Raw genomic sequence first — 24442 nt, forward strand, 5'->3', positions numbered from 1 at the left:
GCTCGCCAGACTCCTCCCCTATTTATGTGCATAAAATGGCTGTAACGCTGCATCTCGCTTACACTTTATCTCTTGCTGCATGAGTTCGAAAGAGCAGCACCTAGGAAAATATAAGGAAATTCCGTAGACAGGCAGCAATTGTCAGTGAGCAAACACTGTTGGGCAATTATTATTTGGGTAATTTGCTTGCACAGCTGAGAGCCAAGCACACCGTGTGCAACAACCAGAGAGGCTCTGTCAATTGGTTTGTGCACACGCTGTAGCAACTGATATTCCTTGTAATAAGCTTCGCTTGTGTCTATCTTTTATTTAAGTAATTAGATAAATCAACTGTTATCTCTTTTGCACAGTGAATAAACACAAAGACAAAATCTGCTCTTGCTTGATGGTTGTCTTGGCTATCACTTAGTGACGCCAAACTAAATATTTTCAAATAAATAAAAAACACATTTCTGGCCCTAGAGGGTATTATAAGGTACATATTCCCGATCAGGATCAAAAGTACATTTTTTTGATTTTTTTTTCTCAGAAGATCATTTTTATAAAAAAGATTTTTTGTGATGGTGATATTAATTTCAAAATGATATTTTTGTTGCGACACCTTTTGTCTTATTTGCAAACTTTATATTTTTGGCGCCATCTCTTGTCTACTTTGCTATTTTTTAATTTTTGACCGTTAAAAATAGCTAGTTTAAAAAAACAAATATAATTCTATTTATATGTTTTTTTCAGAAGCAGAAAAGCACACAAAACACATAGAAAAACTGATTTTAGTGTATTCTTTTTTTTTGCGTTAATAAACTATCAAACCCCTAAAAATAGCTAAATTGGCATCATATAATAATAGAGCTGCTAACTAAGTTCGTAATGTGTTTATTCCAGCTATATATAATTAAAATCGGATTATGTACAAAATTTCTGGATATTTTTGGTTAAAATTAGCTCCTACAGATTCTCTGCTCTAAATGTGAACTTGACCTATTTAGTTGCTGATTTATGTGTGTTGCTGATGTGTGGTGATGTGTGTGTGTTTGTTGATATTAATTGGTTTTAACTAACTTGTTGTTGACTTTGTGCTTAGTTTTACGTATAATTAATATGCAAGATTTATTTAGTTCCACTTCATTGCAGTCTGAAAACTCCCGCCCAGCTTCTAAAAACACACGAACCACAACAACCTATCGCAGCTGCTCACATACTCTCTATATTTCGCTCTCTTCTGCGCTGCTGAAACAATAGCACAGATGCGCTAAGCCTCTCTTGAATTTGAGCATGAATTGAGCAAATTTGTTACTTCACTCATTAATGCCGAATTCACACTGCATCACACTTTTTGATAAAGACATTCACATGACAAAAGTGTTAACATTGAAAAGAATTATTTTCTGTTACAAAGCTTTTATTGTTTACAGTGACTGTGATGCTGTCACACTGAATTGTAAAACTCTGTAGCGCAGTGTGCACCTAGCATAAGCATAGAGCATAAAATGAGTTCTAAGTTTTGGCTGCTCACTAAACGAAATTTACACTGACTAGCGAGCGAGCTTGCACTCTTTCGTTTTGTCTGTTTGTTGCTCTTGCTTGAACGACTTTGTCGCTGCGCTCAGCGCTCAGTTTGTGTCCCGCTTTCGCAGCGTTCGCCTCGTTAAATTTGGAACCGCTCGGACGCAACGTCGTCGTGTGCTCATTTTGTTGCTATTTCCTTTAGTCGTACGATCTAGCGCCTATCGCGCTGTGTGCTCAATTTCTTGTGCCGTAAAATAAAACCACTTAATTTCATATGTGCAATTATTTAACTTAAACGTAAATGATAAACAACACATACATTCATATCAATATTATGTCAAAGCGAAACAATTAAAACACAAATAAATCATTGAATGCTGAAAAATGCACTTGTCAGCCTCGCGATGCATGCGAACATGAGATTAAAATGGAGCGCGCGAAGAGACAGAGAGAGAATGGGAGAGGGAACGCACACGCTCATTTGACATTTTAGTTAGTCGTTTAAAATTAAAAAAACAACAACATCATCGCACGCTGTTTAATTTATAGTGGAAAATTAATAAATTAAACGTTGCTTTTGTTGTTGTTGTTGCTATTCCTAGTATTGCAGCTTAGTGCATTAATTGGAAAAGCGTGTTAAAAAATTGCCAGCAATTTGATTTCTTTGAAGCGTCTTCCATCTCTTTCCGTCTCTCTCTTTCTGTCTCTGTTTTACACATGACGCATGCAGCATTTGCTTTGTGTAATTTAAATCGTTTGTTATTGTAACTCCAACATTAATCAAAGCTTCTAAAACTATTTACAGCTAGTCTAGAAAGTTCTTTGACAATATCAAAAATTTACTTTACTTATCTTTTTTGGATTTTTATATATGTAAAAAAAAAAACAAGTTGAAGTTAATTTCTATTTTGTTAAAACACTTTCTTGACTGACTGTATGTATGTTTGTATCTCTGTAGCTCACACTTATGAGAATAGCTGCCCACGCAGCTGTGGACTTTAAAAATTCTGCGTCGCATTTTCTTTGCAAAAGTTTTTCCATTTTAGCTCCACAGCTGCTTTTCTTCTTCGTTCTACGTCTGTTGTTGTTTTGTAGTTTTCTGTGTTTGCCACACACATTTTTTTTGTTTCCAATTTGCTTCGTTTCTGTCTCGTTTGTTATTTCTGCTCTGGCCGCGCGCTTCTATTTTTAGCAACCATATTGTTGTTGTTGCCTGTCAAGTTAACTACGCTACGACGGTGCGCCGTCGGCGTCGGCAGCACGAGCGAAAAGCAAAAACGAATGCAGACAGAGACCAACTATGCGAGAGAGAACATGTTGCTCAGGTGATAACAAAACAGACAGATCAAGAGAGCGAGAGAGCGTAAGAGCGAGAGAGCAAAGCGGTTTACGATTCTCCACAACTCGTTGCTCTTTCTTTTTATAGCTCCTGTGTTAAGTTGCTAGGCTTAATTTAATACACACACACACACATATAACCACCAAACTTCAAGTTTATAAGAAAAAGAACAAAAGCAAGAGAAATATTGCATTGTGACAAAGTTCCAAGTGCAGCGACGCTGACGTTGACGCTGGCGCTCCGTCGGCTGTATGTGTGTCTTAATTTTGTGCTTCCTGTGGAGAGCAGACAACAACAAACAACAGCAATAAAATATAAAAGCAACAAGTGGAAGCAGCAGCAACTACAACAACCACAACAATAACAACAGCAACAGATTTGTTCAAAAGCCGGCTGCGCAGTGAGAAGAGAGCGCCGCAAAGTAAGGAACCAAAGAGAGAGAGATAGAAAGAGAGGCCAACAGCAGCAACGACAACAACAACAACAACAACAACAACAACAACAAACAATTTGCTCAGTGTCTTTGGGATTTTTCAACAGCTTGTCAAAATGTGAGTATTAATATGCAATTATTGTTTACTGCTGCATGATTTATTATTTTACAAGTACACGCACACAAACACGTACATATGAATGTATGTAGACATGTGTAAATATAAGTTTTTATTTATGGACTACGCCTACGATTTGTGATTGCACAATCGAGTGGAAAGTTGACAAGGCTATCGCCATTTTGAGCGCCCTTAAGCCGCGCCGCTCTTTGCATTTGCATTTACAACTACTAATGTCTGTTTGCGTGTGCTTGCCCTTGTGCCTGCATTGAATACTCAATGAAGAAGCTCTCAAACTCAAAGCTCAATATCTCAAACTTTGAGACTCAAAGTTTCAGCCCTTGCTAATGATGTTGTTTCTGTTATAGTGTGTGGATTTGTTGTTGTTATTGCATTACTTGCATATTCATTTCTCTTTCGTACTTCAAAGACAAAGACAGCGCGTGTGTTGCCGTTCTTGTTGCTTGCCATTTATTTTTAGACTTTTGTCATAAACTTTAGCAAACAACAACTGCAGAAAAATAAAATAAAATAAAATAGCTGACAATTTGTGCCATAAAATTATTCAAGTATTTTGTCGTCGTTGGCGTCGTTTTACAATTGCGCAGCTTTTTAACTAACAACAACCGAAAAGAATTGGAAGAAGAAGAAGACGAAGCACAGCTGGGAATAACAACTGTAACTGTAAACTATCGAATGCTTTTGTAAAATGAAAAACAAGAATGCATAAAAAGAAAGAGAGCGGGAAGAGAGAGAAATGGGGAGAGAAAGAGACAGCCAACCAAATGAAACTGATCAAATACACTGTCTGGAAAGTTTTTCCTTCAACGTTTTCCTTATTACCAATAAACGATCTTCCTTGGCTTTCAACAGACTTAACTTGGCCAAAACTAGTTGATTTGTATGCGGCTTGAATGCTTAGCAGTTTTGTCCATCACATTGAATTGTCATTTGAATTTAATCTATTTTCATGTGACAATAATATTTATTTATACCCTGTACATATAAAAGATTGTTGGAACCGGGTATGCATAATTCGTTTGAATGATATAAAAAGGGTCATCCTCTGAACTAAGCATATAGTTTTAGAAATATCTGCATTCTAAATTTGGTTATTATAGTTTAGTGTTGCCAATTTTGAATGGACACAAAAAATTCTTATTTTCTACCTTAAAAATTACATTTATTTTTTTTACTAAATAAAGTGGAAAAAGCAAAATGCCCTGTTTTTGGATAATTGATTAATTATTCCTTGACAGTTATGGCATCATTACTTTATTCTCCAAAACACCCAACAAAGTACAATTTATTTTTTATTGTATTCATAGGTGGTTTTCCATTTGCTTTATTTGCATTATTCCATAATTTATTAAACGCAGGGTATCTTCTAGTCGATAAATCTCTGCTTCAACACTCTTCCTTTTCTTAGCTATATTTAAACATTTGCATAAGGGGAAGATAAGAAAATACGAACAATTTCCCCGAATACCGAATGAAACTGAAATAAAAAAATATTAAAAGCTTAAATAGTTTTTGTTCAATCACAAATTACGGCCCCAATCTAAATATTATAATTAGAGCCGTAACTTGTTATTCGACGTGACTTTGTGGCCATAAGACATAGGCCATATCGAAACAGTTAATGAATATTCTCGGAGCAGGTTTCAATTTGTATGGCTCAGAGACGAGCCCAAAGTTAAGAGTTTTACAAGGTTAGTTTCGGAGGCTTCTGCCAATTGGAGATTTGTTGGCCAAGACGCGCCCCTCTTTTTTTTGCTATTGGCAAATCATTTTTTCTGTCACTTCAACTGCCTTCTTTTCCAGCTGCCCATTCAAGTTAGTTGCGCTTGTATAAGCTGCATATCAAATTCTTGACGAAATGGCAACTTTTTTTTCCTTTCTTACCAACTCGCAGTTGGCGTCGCTGTCGCAGCGCTGCTAACGCCGCTGCTTGTTTACGTTTACAACTTGCAGGTCGCCTTTCAAAATTGTTCTTCATCTGTGACTTGGCCTTTCGCTCATAGAGAGAGAGAGAGACAGTGAGAGAGCGGGCGAATCGAAGCAGTAAACAAAATGTCAAACCATGCGCTGTGGAATGTGGTCAGATCTTGACAGCAACCAATAACAAAAAGAGAGCGTCAGATATTTAAAAGAGAATTTTTAAGAGAGTATTTACTTTGGCATGCTCTTGGTGCACAGAAACAGCTGTTGTTTTTCAGGCAAGAAAATAGTGTTTATTAATGAAATGGATTCCATTGAGCTCTGCAAATGATTCATGTCTCAAGCATCTTAATATATATACATCAATTTTATGTTACAAGTTGTAAAACTTACAGCATCATTCTTAATCATAATAAAATTCATTTTATTGATGTTTACAAGAGATTTACGCTCTTTTTTTTCTTTTGACAACGTGCCTATCATTTGGCTCAAAGCTTTTGCTGAATAAGCTCGCGTGCCACTGAAGCTCGTTTATCTGTGCTGACAATAAAAGCTTCGCGTCGATATTCAGCAACAGCTAACGGAAAATTGATGCGGCAAAAGCTCCTTAGCAAATAATGGAATTATTTATGTCCGCGATAAGTGAAATTCAAAATAAATAAACAAACAAACAAATGTTTTTATTTATTTTTATATGTATTTATCAATATTTAAAATATTTGTGTTGCATATATAAATTAGACTTTTGTTTAGTATTTTCTACATTTACAACATTTTATCAATTGCCTGGCAACTTATTATTTAATTTTATGACCGAGTAATTTCTGAATGCACAAAAAATAAGCAAAAGCGGCAACATATCGTGTGTTGTTTTAATTATCGTTGCCGCCCAAATAACCTTTCGATTACGTCAATTAAATAAAATATGTATAGTATATTTATAGTATAATTACATAAACTCGCATCGGCTTATCAATGTCGCCAATGCCGTTTAATGCAAACAGACAATAACAAGAGTATCGAAAATTATCAGAGTCATATCTTTCCGACCTAAAACTGTACGATCATTTACCCAACCCGAAATGAACCGAACCGAATCGACCCTCAACTCGAGCTCAGAGTCCGATCAAGTGTACGGCGTGTGCTTCAGAACCGTAATACTCGAAAAGCTTTGCGTGCAGTTCCATTTGCAAATGCAAAAATGTGTAAATAAATAATACTTTCTGATATATTGAAATCACGTCCTACAACAGCGGCAACTTTATAAGCTGATAAGGTCTAAGTGCGAGGGTAAACCTTAAAAACTCAGTCTGTTAATGCGTAAGGGAATTCATATTAAAACCATATTATTTCTGTCAGAAATATAATGAATTGTAAAAATAAACCAAATAACATATATGCTTGGCTTCTTTTTTTCACATTTTAGTATAATAAATATATTACATTATATTATATTACTTTCTTCTCTGTCAACTAAATAATTAAATAACTTAATTCAATTACAAATTGATTTACAAATTATTTGAACACATTTTCATCACTCTATGATTATTCACCAGTTTATGAGCAACCCTCGCTTTGCATTTTTCAGCAACTGGCTTTGTTTACATGCGCGGTAATATTGTTTATAATAAATAAATCACTTTTCCTAAATGCTAGGCACAAAAAACAAGCTTTTGTAATTATGGCACAAAACGAAAATAAAGTAAAGCAAAGCCAAAAGCAAAAGGCAAAAGAATCTACAATTGACTGTGACGAAATTCGCATGAGCTACACGGCGACAAGACTAAATTTAGTATATTGTATATTAGAGTATATATATCAAATATAGTACAGCTATTGATATGATTTATGGGCGTACCGATAATAAATCAGTCTATTAAATTATTGAGAATGCAATCGAAAATGTTGGTAGCGAGATTCAAGAGTTAATTTGAGAGTACTAAAAAAATTAAATAAATTGAAGTAAAAAATAATAGGAAACGTTTAGTGCTTAACGTTGCGTATGCGTGATCTGTTTATTAATAATAAGCAAATGTCATGTTTAGAAAGTAATAAATGAGTTTTAAAACAAACTATGTTCTAGAGATAATTGTATTAATTTTAAAGTTTTCAGTGCGTATACGTGATAGCATTACTAAAAGAGTTGGGATAGGATGAAGTATACGCCAAATTGAACTTAATATTCGGGAAACTTTTTAAACGTTTTACTTTACGTTTTTTATTAAATTCTATCAAGCTTTCCCCTGGGAGCTCGTTCTATGCGTATACACAATTAAGATATTTGCCTCACATCCTCTAAATTACGGGCATGTCAAGTGAAATGTTCTGATCCCCAAGCGACTCATAAATATGCATGGAGTAGGAAATCTCCAAATCAGGTTGACTACAGGTTGGCTACAATGCGTGCCTGGAAGTGTATACCAGTGCCGGTAGATGGTACAGTGGGTATACTCGACTTCTGATTGAGTATATAACAATTCGTAACACATTTATTAAATTTGTTCGACTTATAAGCATATAACTTCTTTAATGACTGCGGAATATTTTAATTTATAACAATAAAAATATAAATTAATTGCTTATCTAAGTAATTTTTACTATTCCCACTGAAACCCAAATGTATGCTTTAAAAATGATAGATTCGAATTTTTCATGTAATCATTAGTTCAGATTTTTCGGATAAAACCTGATAGAAATTTTAATTAATCAAACTGACTTTTAAATATGTTAATGCTGCTTAAATATTTAATTCTAACGAACTTTGCGATAAGCTTTAACAATTATTTATTTTAGTATTGGATTTGATTAAAGTTATTGAACTGGCAACTATATTATTTTAAAAGTAGGGTACTCCTTGGTGTAATATTCAGTTAAAAGAAATATATAAATAAGATTTCGTATCATTATTGATGTGATCGAATGTGTCGTTAATTGTTGAGAAGCTTCAGGGCACGGGTATCACAAAGTCAGTTGAGTCGACGCTAGACTTCCATACTTGTATCAATGTTGTTGTTGTTATAGATGTTGTTGTGGTTGTTGCTGTGTTTGTTGTTGTGGCATGCAAGCGAGCAATTAGATCGCAGCTGTTGTTGTTGCAACCATTCTATTAAAACGAATCGAACTCAACGCACGAATCACAGCAAAGACGCAAAGGCGTCAACAAGTCAGAAACAGTCTGTGTATTGTACTGATCGCACGTGTGTATGTGTGTGTGTGTATTTCTGTGTGAGCGTGTGCGTGCAATCAACTGGTTTCAGCCAAATTCCGAGTTTTAATTTAAACGACGTACAAACGACAATAACAACAACAACAACAATAATAATAACAACAACCACGATGATGGCGACGTCGACGTCGATGTCTCTGCAACGCTTCTGGGGGTTTACTTCGATAACAACTGCGTCAGCTGCGACGTCGGCATCGACTGCGACTTCGACGTCGAATTCAACTACTATCGATAGGCTGTACTCTACGGTCGTCGTTGGCATTCAACTCGCTCTCTCTCTCAGTTCTCGAGCGTCGCTCATTCAATGCGGTACACAAAAAACGTCGTCGCAAAAAAAACACAGAAAATATACAAATCAATCCGTCAGATACATTTCGAGTCGCCAAAATATTTCGGAGCTCTTGTCGCGATCTCTGTCGATCTCCAGACGCGTTTCTCAATTAATCTCTTAACAGTTAAACGGTTAAACGGTTAATTACAAGTTGTCGTTGTTGTTTGTTGTTCATTAAGTGTGCAAATTGTTTGGCCAAGTCCAAGTGCAAAAGTGTCTTTGGAGTCGCCATCAAAAGCCAACCAAGTATCTGAGCATCTGCACAACGCCTCAAAGGTAATGTCCATATTGAGTCTACAGTTCCAGTTTTTCCGTGTCCCAGGCGTGCAATTTCCCGCAGTTTTTCAAGTTGACTTCATGTCCAAATTGGTGTTTTAATTAAATCGCGAATCCGGCTCCTGTTGGACACACAGAGACGATGATGATGGAGGCCACCAACAGAAGCCGCCAGCTGTCAACTTCTAAACGCATTCGATTCATAATCAAAATCATTAGACACGCTTCTAGTTGTGTGGTCACAAGTCGAGATTTAGATCCAGATTCAGATTCAATTCGATCTCATCCAGATCGAAGTCTGTTTCTGGTTCTGTTTCCTGCCCCGATAAATGATAAATGTTGACGGGAAAGTGCTCTACATGTTGCTTTTGATGGCATTTTGATGGGCTGTTTAATGTCTAATGCTTATGACGGAAATTCCACATGACTATCGTTGTGTGTTTGTGTATCTGTGTGTGTAAAAGTGTATCTGTGTGCAACTATAAACAAATAAAATGAGTTAAAGCGTGTTAACCAGCGCTATACATAATGGAAAGTTGAAATCGCTCTATTTGGCAAATATAGAGAAAGACAGAGAGATAAAGTGAGATAGATATAAGGGGAAAGAGATAGAAAATGTTTTTAATTCTCGTATCTATGACGCATGTTTAAACTGGCTTCAAAGTTCTCGTTTGACTATGAAAATGATATCTAGGGAAAGCCTTTCTAATCGGCTTATAGATTATTTATCTATAGGCTCAGTTTGATTTTTCTTTATGTTTGGTTTGGTTTAATTCCCAATTGTCCTGCTTATATCCTGCTAAAATCTGAATACACCTTTGGAACTCTCTGTTCTGACTTTTCTTATTTCTTCACTATTTCAGATAGTGAAGATGAATAGCACCTCTTATGATTTGAAAACTTTTAAGTATACAGACTTTCTGTTGACAAATTCTAGAATATATCAAAATTTCCTTTCACTTATATTTCATTATTTTGTTATCTTCTCATCAATAGCAACTTTAAGTGCATATTAGTTTTCATGATATATTGTTTGCTTTAAATACAATTTTAAGAACCCCTACAAATAGATACATTTGTGCAAACCTTCTGCTTATATTTCACTATGTTATGTAGAAGTGGGTTTTACGATCAACTTACTTTTGTAATAAATGTTTTAGATACATATATAATTTTTATGTATATATAATTTCTTATGCAAAATCGTTATCTTTTGATGAGTTTTCGAGAACTTTTTCAACAACAATTTCACAATCTAGTTATACGATCGTATATATAGTTTACATTTCTCAGACTTCAGCGAGATATTAGCAGACTAGTATATCATCTTACTCACAGTTTTTAAGTTTATATAATTCTTTTGTGACACGATCTTTTTTTATTTTTTAAATTTCTAATACGATTTACCAATAAGCTATCAGCAATCACTTTATTAGCTATTTAGTATCAGTTACTATTTTATTTTTCTTTGTTTTTCCCTCTCTTTCTTCTTGTAAAAAGTAACTAAATAATTCCGCTTTTCGTCCATTATTTTTAATTCTACCCATATTCTAACTCATATTCAGTTGTAGACAACGACCCTTCCTACACTTGATTAACTGACCGTAACCTTGGCATTCCATAGTCATATATTACCTTACTTACGAGTGTTTAAAAAGAGAGAGATATACGTGGAGAGGGAAATTACAGCATGACAACCCCTTGAACCGCCTCAAACCCAGCCGAATCAATCCAATTCCTTACTCGCTTCGCTTCTCTCGATTTTTTGTGTTTTAACTGTTTTTACGACTATTATCGTTTGTCCCGCTGTGCGAAGGTTTTAATTGATCGAACGTGCGCTTCATGCCAATTGCCAATGAGTTGACTTTTCGCCATGAAAATGCCATAGATAGAAGGAGAGGGACAGAGAGAGAAAGAGACGAATTTAGCAAATTGAGCAAATCGAAATGAATTGAAAACGACCAACTAACTAACCAACTAGTTAGTACAGGCTGTCTTTTAAGCGTTATCGGTCGATCAGTTGCCTTCGCGGGACACTGCAATCGATCGATCAGTGAACGTGTCACCGAGACTAATGAGTATTTTTGTAATACCCAACGATAAAAAATGATTTTGGCAACCGTCTTACGACTTCGGTCCGAACATAATTCCCGATTGACGACATTGAAAATACTTTGCCAAACGCTTAAACATAAATTAACAAAGATTCAAGCGTAATTAGTCGGGGGTCAATAGGGAAGTCTGCCAATAAGTCACAGAATTTATGACACTTTATTATACATTTTGTTTAAAAACAAAATTCAGTCGAACTTTCCTAACTCGAATCACCATTATCCAAAGAAAAAGTTCGACTTATGCAGACTTCGAGTTATGGTATTTTTTTTAACTTTATTAAAAGAAACTACAATTCATTCATGTTAAATCTTATCTTTTTAATTTTTTTTTTTTTAGTAGGGCTTACACGCTTACTTAAAAATATAAAAAGTCAGAAACTAGTGACAACAAACGCATATATTCAAATTTCGAGCTGTTACATTTTTTTTATTGTTAAAGTTAAACAAACAAATATTGTAAATTAGTTCCTAAATTCACACACTTATTTAAATTTTATGCACTGTTGTCTAAAACAAAAAGAACCAAAAGTTCTTTAAAATAAAGAAATCATATTGTTTAAAAACCATGAACTGTTTAATTATTAAATTAATCAATCGGTATTTGGTATTTCTAGCTCTTATTGTCCCTGAGATCTAAAATAGACGCAGTTATGTTAAGTTAACTTTTTGATGCTAATCAAAAATATATATACTTTATCGGTTTGAAGTGCCTCCTTTTGCCTCTTACATACACTATCATAAACTTATTAGTACCTTTACCCTTTAGTTACCGGGTCTTAAAGTCCAGCTCATTCTTGTTTTCATTTAATGTTTCTGATGTGAGTATGATATGAGTACAGTTTAAAAGTATTCGAATGGATGCCTTGAGTTGGGGAAGCGCAGACTCGTTGAGTTGACAGACAGTGAGTCCAACACTCGACAATTATTGAAACCTATAATTATAGTATAACATTCTATACTGAGTATAGCACACGAATCGAGATACACGCTCCCGTTATGGTCTCGGCATAACTTTCAATTGATGTCTCAATTCAATCAACTTGATTAGAAAGAGAGAGAAAGAGAGTGTGAGTGAGTGAAAGAGAATGGATAGAGGGGCAGAGAAGAGTCTTACCCCACACACTTCAGATACAACGAGTAGACTCGGCTAACCGCTTAATTATGTTTAAATGATTCGAATGAGCTGCATTTTTAGCATACCGCATTCGTGTATATGTTTAAGTGTGTGTGTTGTGTGTGTGTTTATCTTGTCGCCAACTTGTTGACTGACAGCTGTGGCAGTTGTGGCATACAAATCATGCATGTTGCATGCATTCAGATGTCTTGTGGCATTTTGTTTGCTGTCTCTTTTGATTAGCAAATGATGATTATCATTATCATCATGTTGATGATGATTGCAATCAGGAAGCTTAAATTTGTCAATTGGGAAGTGGAAAGAGAAAAGAGGAACAGAGAAGGACTGGGGAAGCTGCAATTTAATTTTAGAAAAATTCAAAATTGATCATTACTTTGCCTTATAAAGCGTAGAATAATAGATCAATTGTCGTTTGTTAATCTGTTTAGGAAATGTGCGTACCTAATTTAAATTAAATATAATTTCATGGAGACACAAAATTAATAGTTTTCTTGCAGTTTTTAGACAGATTTACATACCTATGTCTGTGGGTATTTTACTTAACAATACTTAATTCGAACATATGTCCTCCAACTTTAGTTAAATCATCGAGAACAATGTAATCTTTTGTGATCTTTTCACCTAGTCTCGAACTATTACTAAATACTTAGTTCCTCGTTTGAAATATTTAGTTTATTTCCTTAGTTAATCGATTTGTTAAGACACTCAACAACAGACTGATCGTTTATGAATCATCCGTATCAATCGCTTAAATCTCAAATGCTTACTCATTAAATAAATGCATTCTGTTTATTTTCCTCCATATTTGTTTATTTAGATTAGATTTAATTAGGTGGCAATACAAACTGAAAGATCAGTTAGCAGATCAATTAAAGAAACAGTGTTATAATGACACAAACACTTAAAGAATCTGAGAATTTTTTAATATCTTTTTCAGTGACAATGAATATTCAAATTTCCAACCAAAACGATGGCGATCACGATCCCAGCAGCTTGTTCAATTTGTAGACATTGCTAATCTCGTCACGCCTGACAGAACTACCCAATATGGTTACGACATGCAGGTCAACAATATATACATACATATACTTAAATATTTCTATATATAACTGAAACGATGATTTTGGGTCTCTCCGTTGTTGTGTTTATTTGTGCGCTTATCAGTGGCATGAATGAACTCACGATCGATTGATGTTAATACCCTCGATTGGGTTGCGTTGACATTCCAAGGCGCCTTCCACATTTTATTGATGGCAGAGGGTAAGAAAAGGGGGGGGAGATTTATATACATATATATTTTTTCGTTATAAATGTTTTCATAATAATAATTAAAGTTAAGAACCTGTTTCGATGGCGTCCATGGCGTTTATAACGTGCCCAGAGTTGCCACACACTCACATCATTTAAATGACAATAAAAGTATAAAATCATTTAAAATATTACGTATACGCCAGCCGGTCCGTGTTTATTATTTATGTGTTCGAGATGAAAACAAATTGTATGCGTAATTGCGCTTAAGTGGCCCAAAGCCACTCTCCCCTACCCTCTCTTTGTCCCTGCTCCTGCCACACTGCCAGAAAAGATCACGAGCACATATTGGGCATATTTGTTGAAAAACCATGTTGACTGTCTGGACGGACATTTCCAATATTTTTGAGTGGACTGTCAATTGATCTATAAATAAAGTAGCAATATCTACGCTTTTGTGTCAATTGTTTTAATTTGTTATTTCTTCTCGTCGATTGTTTGTTTGTTTTATTTTTTTTATTTTCCGTCTATCAAAAACTTTTCTCGTTTTTTTGCGCCCAATTACGCGCTATAATTGCCTGTATTTCTGGGGGAAGGGGCATCCCCAATGCCATTTGCCATTGTTGCTTTGTTTTGTGAATTGTTTATGGAGTGTGTGTGTGTGTGTGTGTGTGTGTGTGTGCAAAAGTGTGTGTATAAATAGCTTGGCATACAAATCGACCATTAATTCGATGTGCGATCATAAATATGCTAATTAACATTTAATACGATCGTTTTGCAAAGTTGATCGATCATTTCTTTTGCATACATTTGATAAAAAGTAGATAATTGTTGAATAAATATATGTCAATAAGTTGAAGATCAACATTGAACATTAGAGATCTAGTTAACTTAATTCTCACACTCACAAATCAACCTGACTAACGATCTTCTTGCACTAACTCTGTTTATGTTATAATAGTCATCAGTAGATCGCCTATCATCTACAATGACTTGTATTTATTTCCGATCACCATGGGGCTTTAAGATCATAGTCTGCAACCTGTGTACAATTCCAAATCAATGCTTTAATTTACACTACATAGAGAATCTTTTATTTTTGCAAGCTGCACTTCAATTCTTCAACTGATCATCAGCTTGTCAAGTGGCAAGCTTTAATGTTTCTACACCTACGTAAAAAAATTTTTATTGAAATCAAGAGATTAATTTAAAAAAATAGTTTAATACAGTGTTTGCTTAGCGATCCCCAAGACTTGTCTAGAGTCCAGGTGTTCTCAGATTAAGCTTCACTTTGCCACTTGTAGATCATAACAATTTTACGTGATGACTGTTGTAGCTTCTTCTTCTTCATCGACACTCTTAGTCTAACCATTGCGATCTTCACAACGTTTCTCAATTGCCAGCCCACTCGGGGTTTCTTCGGCATCTTCAGTCGTAAAACCTGATTGCTAATCGTTTATACGTTTATAGCCCACCTCATATGCCGTGTTTAGTTTTTGGTGTATTTTTAGCTTTTCATTTCATTTCATTTGAATTGAATTATTGTCTAAACGTAGCCAAAAACAACATCACAAAATAAACAACAGGCATAGAAATATGTCAAGAGTTGTCTGTGCCAGTTTCTCCGGTGCGTTCTTGGCATTTGGACTCTTTATATTCATATTATCAGAAATAACATACGCAAAACGAGAATCTAGATATGAAAAAAAAATTTAAAAAATAAATAAATGAAATAAAAAAAACTAGCACTGTTATCGTTGAGGAATTAAGGCGTGGCTGTCGTTTAGGGGAATTAGTCGAGCGGCTCCTCAGGCAATTGATACATTCGAAAAGCCGATAAGTCATGTAATATTTGTAAGTCTATGAATACCCTGTAGCCGAAATATTCAGCAGGGTATTGTAACTTTTTGTAGGAAAGAGACAGCACGTTTTTATTTTTTTAATTACAGTTAATATTTGGTATCTCTTAGTTGATCACTCAATATATAAGACATTTGCTTGACTTTGGTTGCCAGATAATTTCTACTATTGAAAATTAAAAATATTCCGATAAAATAGCTTCTAGTGACTAGAATCTAGTCAATACCACGATTTCTTACGAAATTGACGAAACTAATCAATTTGAAAATTTTAAAGCTACGAACTACAGCGAGTTTCTTATACTTACACTCTTATAGTTCATACATACTTAAGACTTTTGTTATATTTTTAAGGTCGTAATAGAAAATCCGTAGGCATCTTTTAACCAAAGGGTACTATTAAGTCTGTACAAATTGCTTTTTAGGACATTACTTGTTTTTTACAGCCAACAGAAAAAAGCGAATGACGACAAGTAAACTTTTTATTTTGGGGGCCAACTGAAGACTGTTGCTAATTTGTGTGGGACGGCATTTAGCATGTCTAAAGCTTTGGCGATTGCTTTGAATTTGGGTTGGGCTCTGGTTCGGTAAACAGAGATGGAACAGGGAAAGGAGAGTAGGAAGTATGTGTCAATAGCAGAAGCAAAACAATTCAGTTGAATGGAAAGCGATTGAAGAGCATTGCAAGACGTAGTTAAAGGCAACTCAATTAATAACTCCTAAATACTGCATCAACGTTTTTTAAACTAAATTTAGATTTTTTATCCATTATTCTAGCTATATGATATTTTTATTACTATTATTGATTTTCTTTACATCTATTAACAACAATGAATAAAAATAATAATTTGCTTTTTTTTTTTTTGGTTTTTTTCCTTTTTAGGGCTTTGTTTAGTCAACTGAGTGAATTCTACGTGGCGGCAGTTCTAAAAGAAAGCCGCCTGGATGCGTTTTTGCTTTGATAGGCTGTGTTTCGCAACCAAGCGACCAGCCAACAATCCACAAAGCACAAATGAGCCGTGTAGCAGCAATAATATTAACAGTCACTGCAACAGCAGCCCCACAGCAACCACAAATGCACCCACAGCAAGCACAAGTACACTACCACCACCACCACCACCACACGTTACAGTTTATGCCGAATATCAAAAATTGCAACCGGCGATAATCAGACGAGACGACACTGAGGCCAAGCCACCAGACATAATTCTAGCAGAGAGCAAACTAGAACAAACAGAGATAGAGAGAGCCATAGAATCGCCAACGGAATCGGAATCGAAACAAAAATTAGAAGAAGGAGATAGAGGAAAAGAAAGAGAAAGAGAAGACGAGCACCATCAACCCCAATCTCACTCTCATTTCCATTTCCATTCGCATCCATTGCCTTTAGCCGTATTGCGTCGATTTCGTCGTCACAGCAGCGCCGAAGATCGACAACGAACGTATTCGAATTCGAGTTCGAAATTAAATACGTATACGAACTTGCGAAAAGCGATCAGCATGCAGCAGGAACCGAATGCCAACTATCAGTTTCAGCCCGACCTCGGTCTGGTGAACATCGTCAATAATAATAATAATAATAATTTTGGACAACACAACAATAGTAATTTTAACAACAACAATAATAACAACAACAACGGTGGCTACGTAACGCTACCAGCAGCCAATTCCATTGGACTGCTTGGATTGGAGCATACGGCAGCGGGCTTAAGATTAATTCCTGCCCAGGCGCCACCTTGCCACTCGGATGTGTTGACACACACATTAATCTACGGCACACCGCCATCGGGTACACCACAGCAATTGCACACGGATCCACGCAGTCTGTTGCATCAACAGGAGTTGCAACTGCAACAGCGATATCAGCAATTGCAACAGTTGCAGGCACAAACACAGGGTGTCTACACGGCATCAGGGAGTCCCGTTCCCGTGTTGTATCAACCAGCGCAGCTTAGTCAACCGGTCGCCATACCTGGCGCCTGTCATTCACCCACCTCACAGCAACAGCAACAGTTGCTACTGCCACCACAACATCAACAACAGCCGCCGAATTCTTTGGCTTTATCACAACAAATGCAGGGATTACGCATTTCAGGCTGCACGGGGCCGGGCAGCAGCTCGGCAACGCCCTCGCCGGTGGGCATGGTCGATCCCACGCTTATGATGAGCAACAATACTTATGTGGCAGCAACGCAACAGGAGGAGCGCTTTATCCAAATCATTCAGGCCAAGGAGCTCAAGATACAGGAAATGCAACGAGCTCTTCAATTCAAGGATAATGAAATTGCCGAACTGCGATCACATTTGGATAAATTTCAGAGCGTATTTCCCTTCAGTAGGAGTAGTGCTGCAGGTTCCGGTTCCGCTTCAACGAGCACCGGGAATGGAGCTGCAGGTGGTCCGAATAGTGCAACGGGTGCCACTCGTAAATCGGGACAAACGTTTCAACGGCAACGTGCTCAGGGCATCTCCGCAGAGCCTCAAAGTGAATCCTCTGTGCTTCTCGAGAATGTCAGCTTCTCCAAATACGAAAAGGATGAACGGTGAGTAGGAATAAGAATGTTTATTTTGAATTTCCATTGATTTTGTAATGTACTTAATTTCGTATTTGAAACCAGAAGTTTTGTTGTGGCACGAAATGGAATGAAACAAGCTGTGTGTAGCTAGATTTTGTAGAAATTGTACAGTGACTTTTAAACATCCTGAAAATTAAAATTTACTTGAAACTGTATAGAATGGCCAAAGCTTTTTTAATTAAAAACGCATTGAAATGACCAGTTTTTGAAGAATATAGATTAGGTATGCATAAGGTACTAAAGGAATGAAACAGTTCGAAATTTTTTAAAACGTAATTTTTGAGAAAGGGTTTTCCTAAAACCTGAAATACAAATTACCATCAAAATCATAAAAATATTTTATGCGAATAATTGATATTAGATAATTTTTGAACCTTCGAAAAATCTTTTCTAATGAAAGTTATTGAAGAAACTAAATAATAATCATATAGATTCATAGATTCATAACCCGAATTATTCTACGAGTTAATATATTTTATGGAACACTGCCATAGATTTGATTTTCATACAACTTTATGTAAGTTAAACGTATTCTTATTATCATTTTGCAGTAGTTTGCAATCGTTTTATTCCACTCGTTTCAATTCCCAAGAAAACTAAGCGTATTTACTAGTCGCATTATTTGTGATACTGAAATTTGGAACATTGCTGATTACGGCGAGTGAAAGATCAGCTAGCTTTAGATAACCGCCGCATTATGACTATTTTTACATATATTATATATAGCTCTCAAATATATATAACAGTCTATAAATATATAGAAATGCCGATAATGATCATCATGAACGTCAGCGTGACGATCTTAATCAATATCAACAGCGTCTTTCGAGTGTCCCAAAATGCGATTATTAAAATTTCTGCTGACAGTTGCGGGTTCATAGTACCCCCTTTTGGGACCCACAAATAACATATATGGCCTTGGCCAGTGTCATATAAATTTCTATATAGACAGTGCCAAAAAGTGATTTTATTTCTTTATGTGAATATACAAATTCTAATTTTCTTCATTTTACAAAATTTTATCGAATAGTAAATGGGGAAAAAAAAGTGGCACCAAATACGATCCAAGTTTCGTAAATATATTTATAAAATTAAAAATAATGGAAAAATAAAGATGTAATATACACATAGAAATGTTTACTCTTGCTAATTTTTCAAGAATATTATAATTATGTAGATATATTATATGCTTTGATTTATGTATCACGTAAAAGAAAAAGAGATTACCTAACGGTATACGAACTTTTACTCTTCGTTTATGCTTCAGGTAGCAAAGTTCATTGTCTAGTGGTATTACCCTAAACAAGGCTATATAAAAATCTGTGAAAATGCGTGGGTGTATTCGCTTTTTTATAGCTGATCTGAACGTTCTGTCAGGTTTACGCTTTTCACACTTGCCGCTAGTCTGGAAATGTGAGTTTTCTGGATCTCTGCTATTCAGCTCTTCCTCTGTTTGTTTGCCTTCTCTTTCAGCTCTTGTTTGCTGTGGAAACATAAAAAACATAAATATTTATTTATTCTTTGCACTGTTTCCTGCACCATCGCCAGTGGCATTCGAGCAAATCATTTGGAGGCGACACGCGCGCTCAATTGGCTGCCAATGATGGGCTGTCTGCCTCGATATCATATATAGATCGGTAGACTACGAAATTAGCGAGTGGAAAATTGTTAAAATTTTTCAAATTTCACTTAAATTATATATACTTAAATTTGTTGTTATGCTAGGGATTAAAAGATTTAAATTCAAAATAAACCAATTTGACTTAGTAAGCTTTAAAGATCAGAATTTTGTTAGTTTTTTAAAAACAAACTCGTAATAAGCAGGTGATCCTATTACTTGATTATCATTATTGTTGACAGTGTGTTAATAACGAAATTCTTAGAATAGTTAGTTAACATACATATACGTAATCTTGTGGAATTTTTCATTGATTTGAAATGCATAATCTATAACCATAGTTAATATTATTTGTGACAGAAATCGAAATTTTGACTAGAATATTGAAATATTTAATCAAAATTATACTATTCAACTGAAAAGCAACAATCACAATCTGATTAGTTTCCCAATTTGTCGATTGAAACTGCAATTCCATTGAATACAAGAGTATTGAGTAAATAATTCATATTTATTAAGTGTGGAATAGTTAAATGCATTTGCATTCTATTATTCGCAAGTATTTCTTGTGTGTGCCTTTTGACAAATCTGCATATGGCATTAAATAATGCTGCAAATTTGTTAGCTCAACGCAATTTATGCGGCATTTGGCGTATCGCAAGTTGCACGTTGCAAGCCACAAGCCGTTGACACAATCACTGAAAATCGCGGCAAATTGAAAATCCGACTGCGAATGCGTTGTCAACAATTCAGCCTTTTTAATGGTCAAAACCCGATGCAACAGGAGGGGGCGGGACACAGAGTCCAACACTCTATCTATGACTAAAATCTATGCCGCAGTCAGAGTCGCTGCCACAGTTGCTGCCACAGCCGATGGCAACGCGTGTGTGCAACAGGACATTTTTTGACACTTGCATGGCATAAATCAAAAGCGCCGTAGGCACAAGCAGCGTTCCACATGTGGCAGACACATACTTGCAACCCATTCGAGTGGACAAGCTGTGGCTCCACTTGAAGCTTGAAGTGGAGTCTCTTTGGGGGCCATTTACACGCCGTAAATGCCGCATAGTGGCTTTCAGCGGGGCCATCTAATAAATAATGCCAGCAAATTGTGCGAAATTGTGTCGAGACTCGAGTGACAGCGAGTCGCCTGAGAACTTGCTATAAAGCCTAAGTAAAAAGCAAGTTGAAAGCCAGCTAAGCTAAATGCTTAACTAAGTTAGCCAAGTTAACTGCAACGTAAACAGAAATTAAGTCAATTTCAAGTTATATATAAATAAAAGTAAAACTATGGCAATAATTTAAATCAATGTCAGTTTTAAAAATGCCCTTCAATTTGAAATGCTCATCAATCAGATTCATTTTAATTTAAGTTTTTTTCGACTTATAATAGGATTTATAACTAACTTAAAAGCACAATTCCAAATCAACTAAAACCAAAAGCTGAATCATAACTAAAAGCAAAGTTTTTCTGTTTTTGCATTTTGTGATCAATTAGAATGTTTATGGCGTATATTTCGACTGATCTTTATCTAGATTCTAGAATATAGAAGCACTTGCAATTCTTGATGTCCTAAATAAATGTGCTATTTACTTAAATTCATAGTTTTTTTTTAATTACAAAGTCCGACAAGTTTATAAGATACAATTTGTTTTGAATATTATTAAGCAATTTATAGGTTCATTACTCAAGCACCCTGTAGGTATGCTACATTACTTATACTTTGAATTTGTATTTGATATTGACTTTTTAAATGTATCAGCGATGTTCCAGAACTACAAAGCAAATTTTGCCTGGTTTCCGGATGTTTTAAATTTCTGGAACACACCTGAATATGTTTTCGTAAATTAATAATTTTGGATTATCCTCAACATATTTCTACATTAAATAACTACACTACTTTCCAACATAATTGAAGAAGTCTGTAGAGAGAGCAATAAAACTTTGGATATTTGGTATTTAATTAATTTTAAAAAATGTTCGATAGGAAATGTAAAAGACTCATAAGTTAAAAATGGAAATTAAAATAAAATTTGATTATTTTTGGTATTTTGGATGCTTTTAATATATTTCTTAACATTTATTTGCATTGATTGATGGATTTATTTATTTTTTTTTATATTATTTTCCAAAGCAACATTCTTCTCTTCACTCTAACATTCCTCTTTTATCTCGTTAGAAATCTTTATGAATATGACACATCACGTAGCTATTGCTCAATGCGTTTCTCGGCTACGTTTATGGCTCTTTCGACGGTGTCAGCTGGCCAAGTACGAGTTTAGTTTAGTTCAGTTGGCCCAATGTTGTCACTTTGCTTTTAGCTGTCGGTAATAGCCACTTTGCACTTTCAATTGCAACCAGACGCATAATGAAATCAAAACTGAAACCAAGACCAAAAGCCAAAAGCTAAAGTCAAATAAATTTGAGCGCACCCGCAATTCTCATGATCTGCGATCTTTTTAGCCCCAAAGAGGTCTTGGTTCAGTTAAATAGGTGCAGCTCGACTCGATGGCGTCTGCAGGTTGACAAAGGGGAATTTGGAGGGGGAGGAGTGGCGCCTTGGCACACATAAAATCAAATTTACGCACAAATATAGTCATATAAATGGTTATAGCTTCCGACAGACAACTGGAACGCTGCCAGGCTGCCTCGCTGCCTCAGCACACGCCCCGTAGGTCTAATTGAAGCTATTAATTGTTTCGACTTGCCTGCGGTGGCATGACCAGAAAGTGGCACCCTGCCACCATGCACCACCATAGCAGCATGGCACCCAAAACGTTGCATCGCTGCACCGTTGCACCGTGGGTACCACAAATTACACACCACATGCATTTAGTGCGTGGTGGTGCAGCAGTGATAATTAACGCATAACAAATGCCTCAGTTTTGACAGCTATGAATGTCTAAAACAATACCCAGTAAATATGATCTTTTGTGTATGTAATGCAAAATTTAACTTTTTGTTCATTCTTAACTTTAATATCTTCTAGCTATATCTATGGCAATAGCCCATTTATTTCTACAAGAATTTGCATTAAAATCGATTCAATTAAATTGGACGAATAAGTTAAATATAAAATTAAAATTATTTTGCAATATAAATAATTATAAATGCCATATACTTATTTAGAATTGTATCTACGATTATACCTAAAAGTTTTCTCTACTTTTTTTTGAGCTGTATTTTTGTTTTTGATATTTTTATTTATTGATTTTGGATTCATTACATAAACTGAATCTTTTCTTTTTAAGCAATTGCGCATTCCAACCAACAATAATGACAGTTAACTAATATACCCCTTATCTGCCATCGTTTATAGCCAGGGTGTAGTAAATGCAACTTGTGGCGTTGGAATAGCGCCGCGGGTGTTGCACCAACAGCAGTGCCTCACACACCACATGAAACGCTTTAAGTCGAACCCGTTTCGGGGTGACCAAAAAGCTAACAGTTCATGCGGGGCGTTGAAATCTAATACGCATTTTTCTTTCGCAAAAAATAGCCAAAAAAAAAAAAGACGCTTACAGCATGCGAAATTAAATTGGTTGCTTCCTGGGCCTCAGTTTCAATTTCAACTCTACCTCTAACTACAACATCAACATCGATTTTTTTATTTTTTGGCTGCAAGTGCGTATTGGGTAGCTTATCTTTGTTTTTCTTAATTTTTTATTTAAAATACGAAATTTTAATTGTAAGTGTTGTGTGCTAAAAATATGCGAGTAGCTGCCAAACAGGCAACACAAGTGGTGCAGGTGGTTGGGTGGCTAACAACCCAACTAACTCTACTATGCTCTGAGTACGCGTTAAGACTCATCATTGCGCATACGCAACGTTGCCAAAGTTAACAAATTGTCTGGTTACTCTTTTGCCACCCCACCGACGACAGGCGGCATAACGCCCCGAATTGGCTTGTGGAGTTGGCTTTAATTAATCGGCCAAGTCTACAGCTATGGTTGGTCGCTTGGTTGTCAAATTCGCTGACAGATAAAGTCATTTGACATTTACACGCATTGGCAACATGACATGTATCTCCCTCTCTCTCTCCCATTTAGTTTAATCTTTCTCTCTCGCACATTTTAACAAAGCCAAAGCATACAATTTTCAAATTTGTATTAATTTCATATCGATCGAGCATAATAATTTCATTTTTTATTTATTTTATTATTTTTATTTATTTTTTTTGTTGTATCTTTGGACAACGACATGTTGCATGTTGCTTGTAAGCCAAACTGGCGAACCAGATAAAAAACGATTTATATGTGTCAGCCATAAAATTAATTGGCCTTTTGCCTTTGTCGAAGTTCTTGTTAAGTCCACAAATAATCGACTCATGGCTCATTTTAGTGCCTAGCCATTGACAGTTTGCTACCATTTTCAGTATCTGTAACTAATTTGTTGTATCGCTTGCTATAAATATATCTGGCTATGTCTATATTTACTAACTTTTATGTTATGTATTTTGCTTGCAGCTCCCGTGAACTTATCAAAGCGGCCATTTTGGATAATGATTTCATGAAGAACTTGGACTTGGCACAAATACGTGAAATAGTCGACTGCATGTACCCTGTTAAATATCCAGCCAAGAATCTGATTATCAAAGAGGGAGATGTTGGCAGCATCGTTTATGTTATGGAAGGTAAGTAATAGGTTAATGTTAATTGTCCGTATGGTCCTATATAATTATTTAAGGGTTTATTTAAATTTGATACCTGAATCGAGTA

The 24442-nt window shown here is 35.6% G+C and overlaps 1 protein-coding gene and 1 long non-coding RNA gene across 2 annotated transcripts in view; both read left to right on the forward strand.

Annotated features, from left to right (window-relative positions):
• Positions 1 to 1614: 1614 nt before the first annotated feature.
• Positions 1615 to 3279, forward strand: LOC117781102. The gene is made up of 2 exons (XR_004617148.1): positions 1615 to 1803; positions 2933 to 3279. It is a non-coding gene; the product is annotated as an uncharacterized LOC117781102 (long non-coding RNA).
• A 48-nt stretch (positions 3280 to 3327) lies between these two features.
• Positions 3328 to 24442, forward strand: part of LOC117781095 (cGMP-dependent protein kinase, isozyme 2 forms cD4/T1/T3A/T3B) — a 35741-nt gene continuing 14626 nt past the window's right edge. The window contains 3 exon segments of the mRNA XM_034617810.1: positions 3328 to 3396; positions 16413 to 18072; positions 24191 to 24357. Coding sequence (XP_034473701.1) covers positions 16475 to 18072; positions 24191 to 24357 — 1765 coding nt within the window. The 5' untranslated portion in view covers positions 3328 to 3396; positions 16413 to 16474.

This window comes from Drosophila innubila (assembly GCF_004354385.1).
Source record: "Drosophila innubila isolate TH190305 chromosome 2L unlocalized genomic scaffold, UK_Dinn_1.0 4_B_2L, whole genome shotgun sequence".
Classification (NCBI taxonomy): Eukaryota; Metazoa; Arthropoda; class Insecta; order Diptera; family Drosophilidae; genus Drosophila; species Drosophila innubila.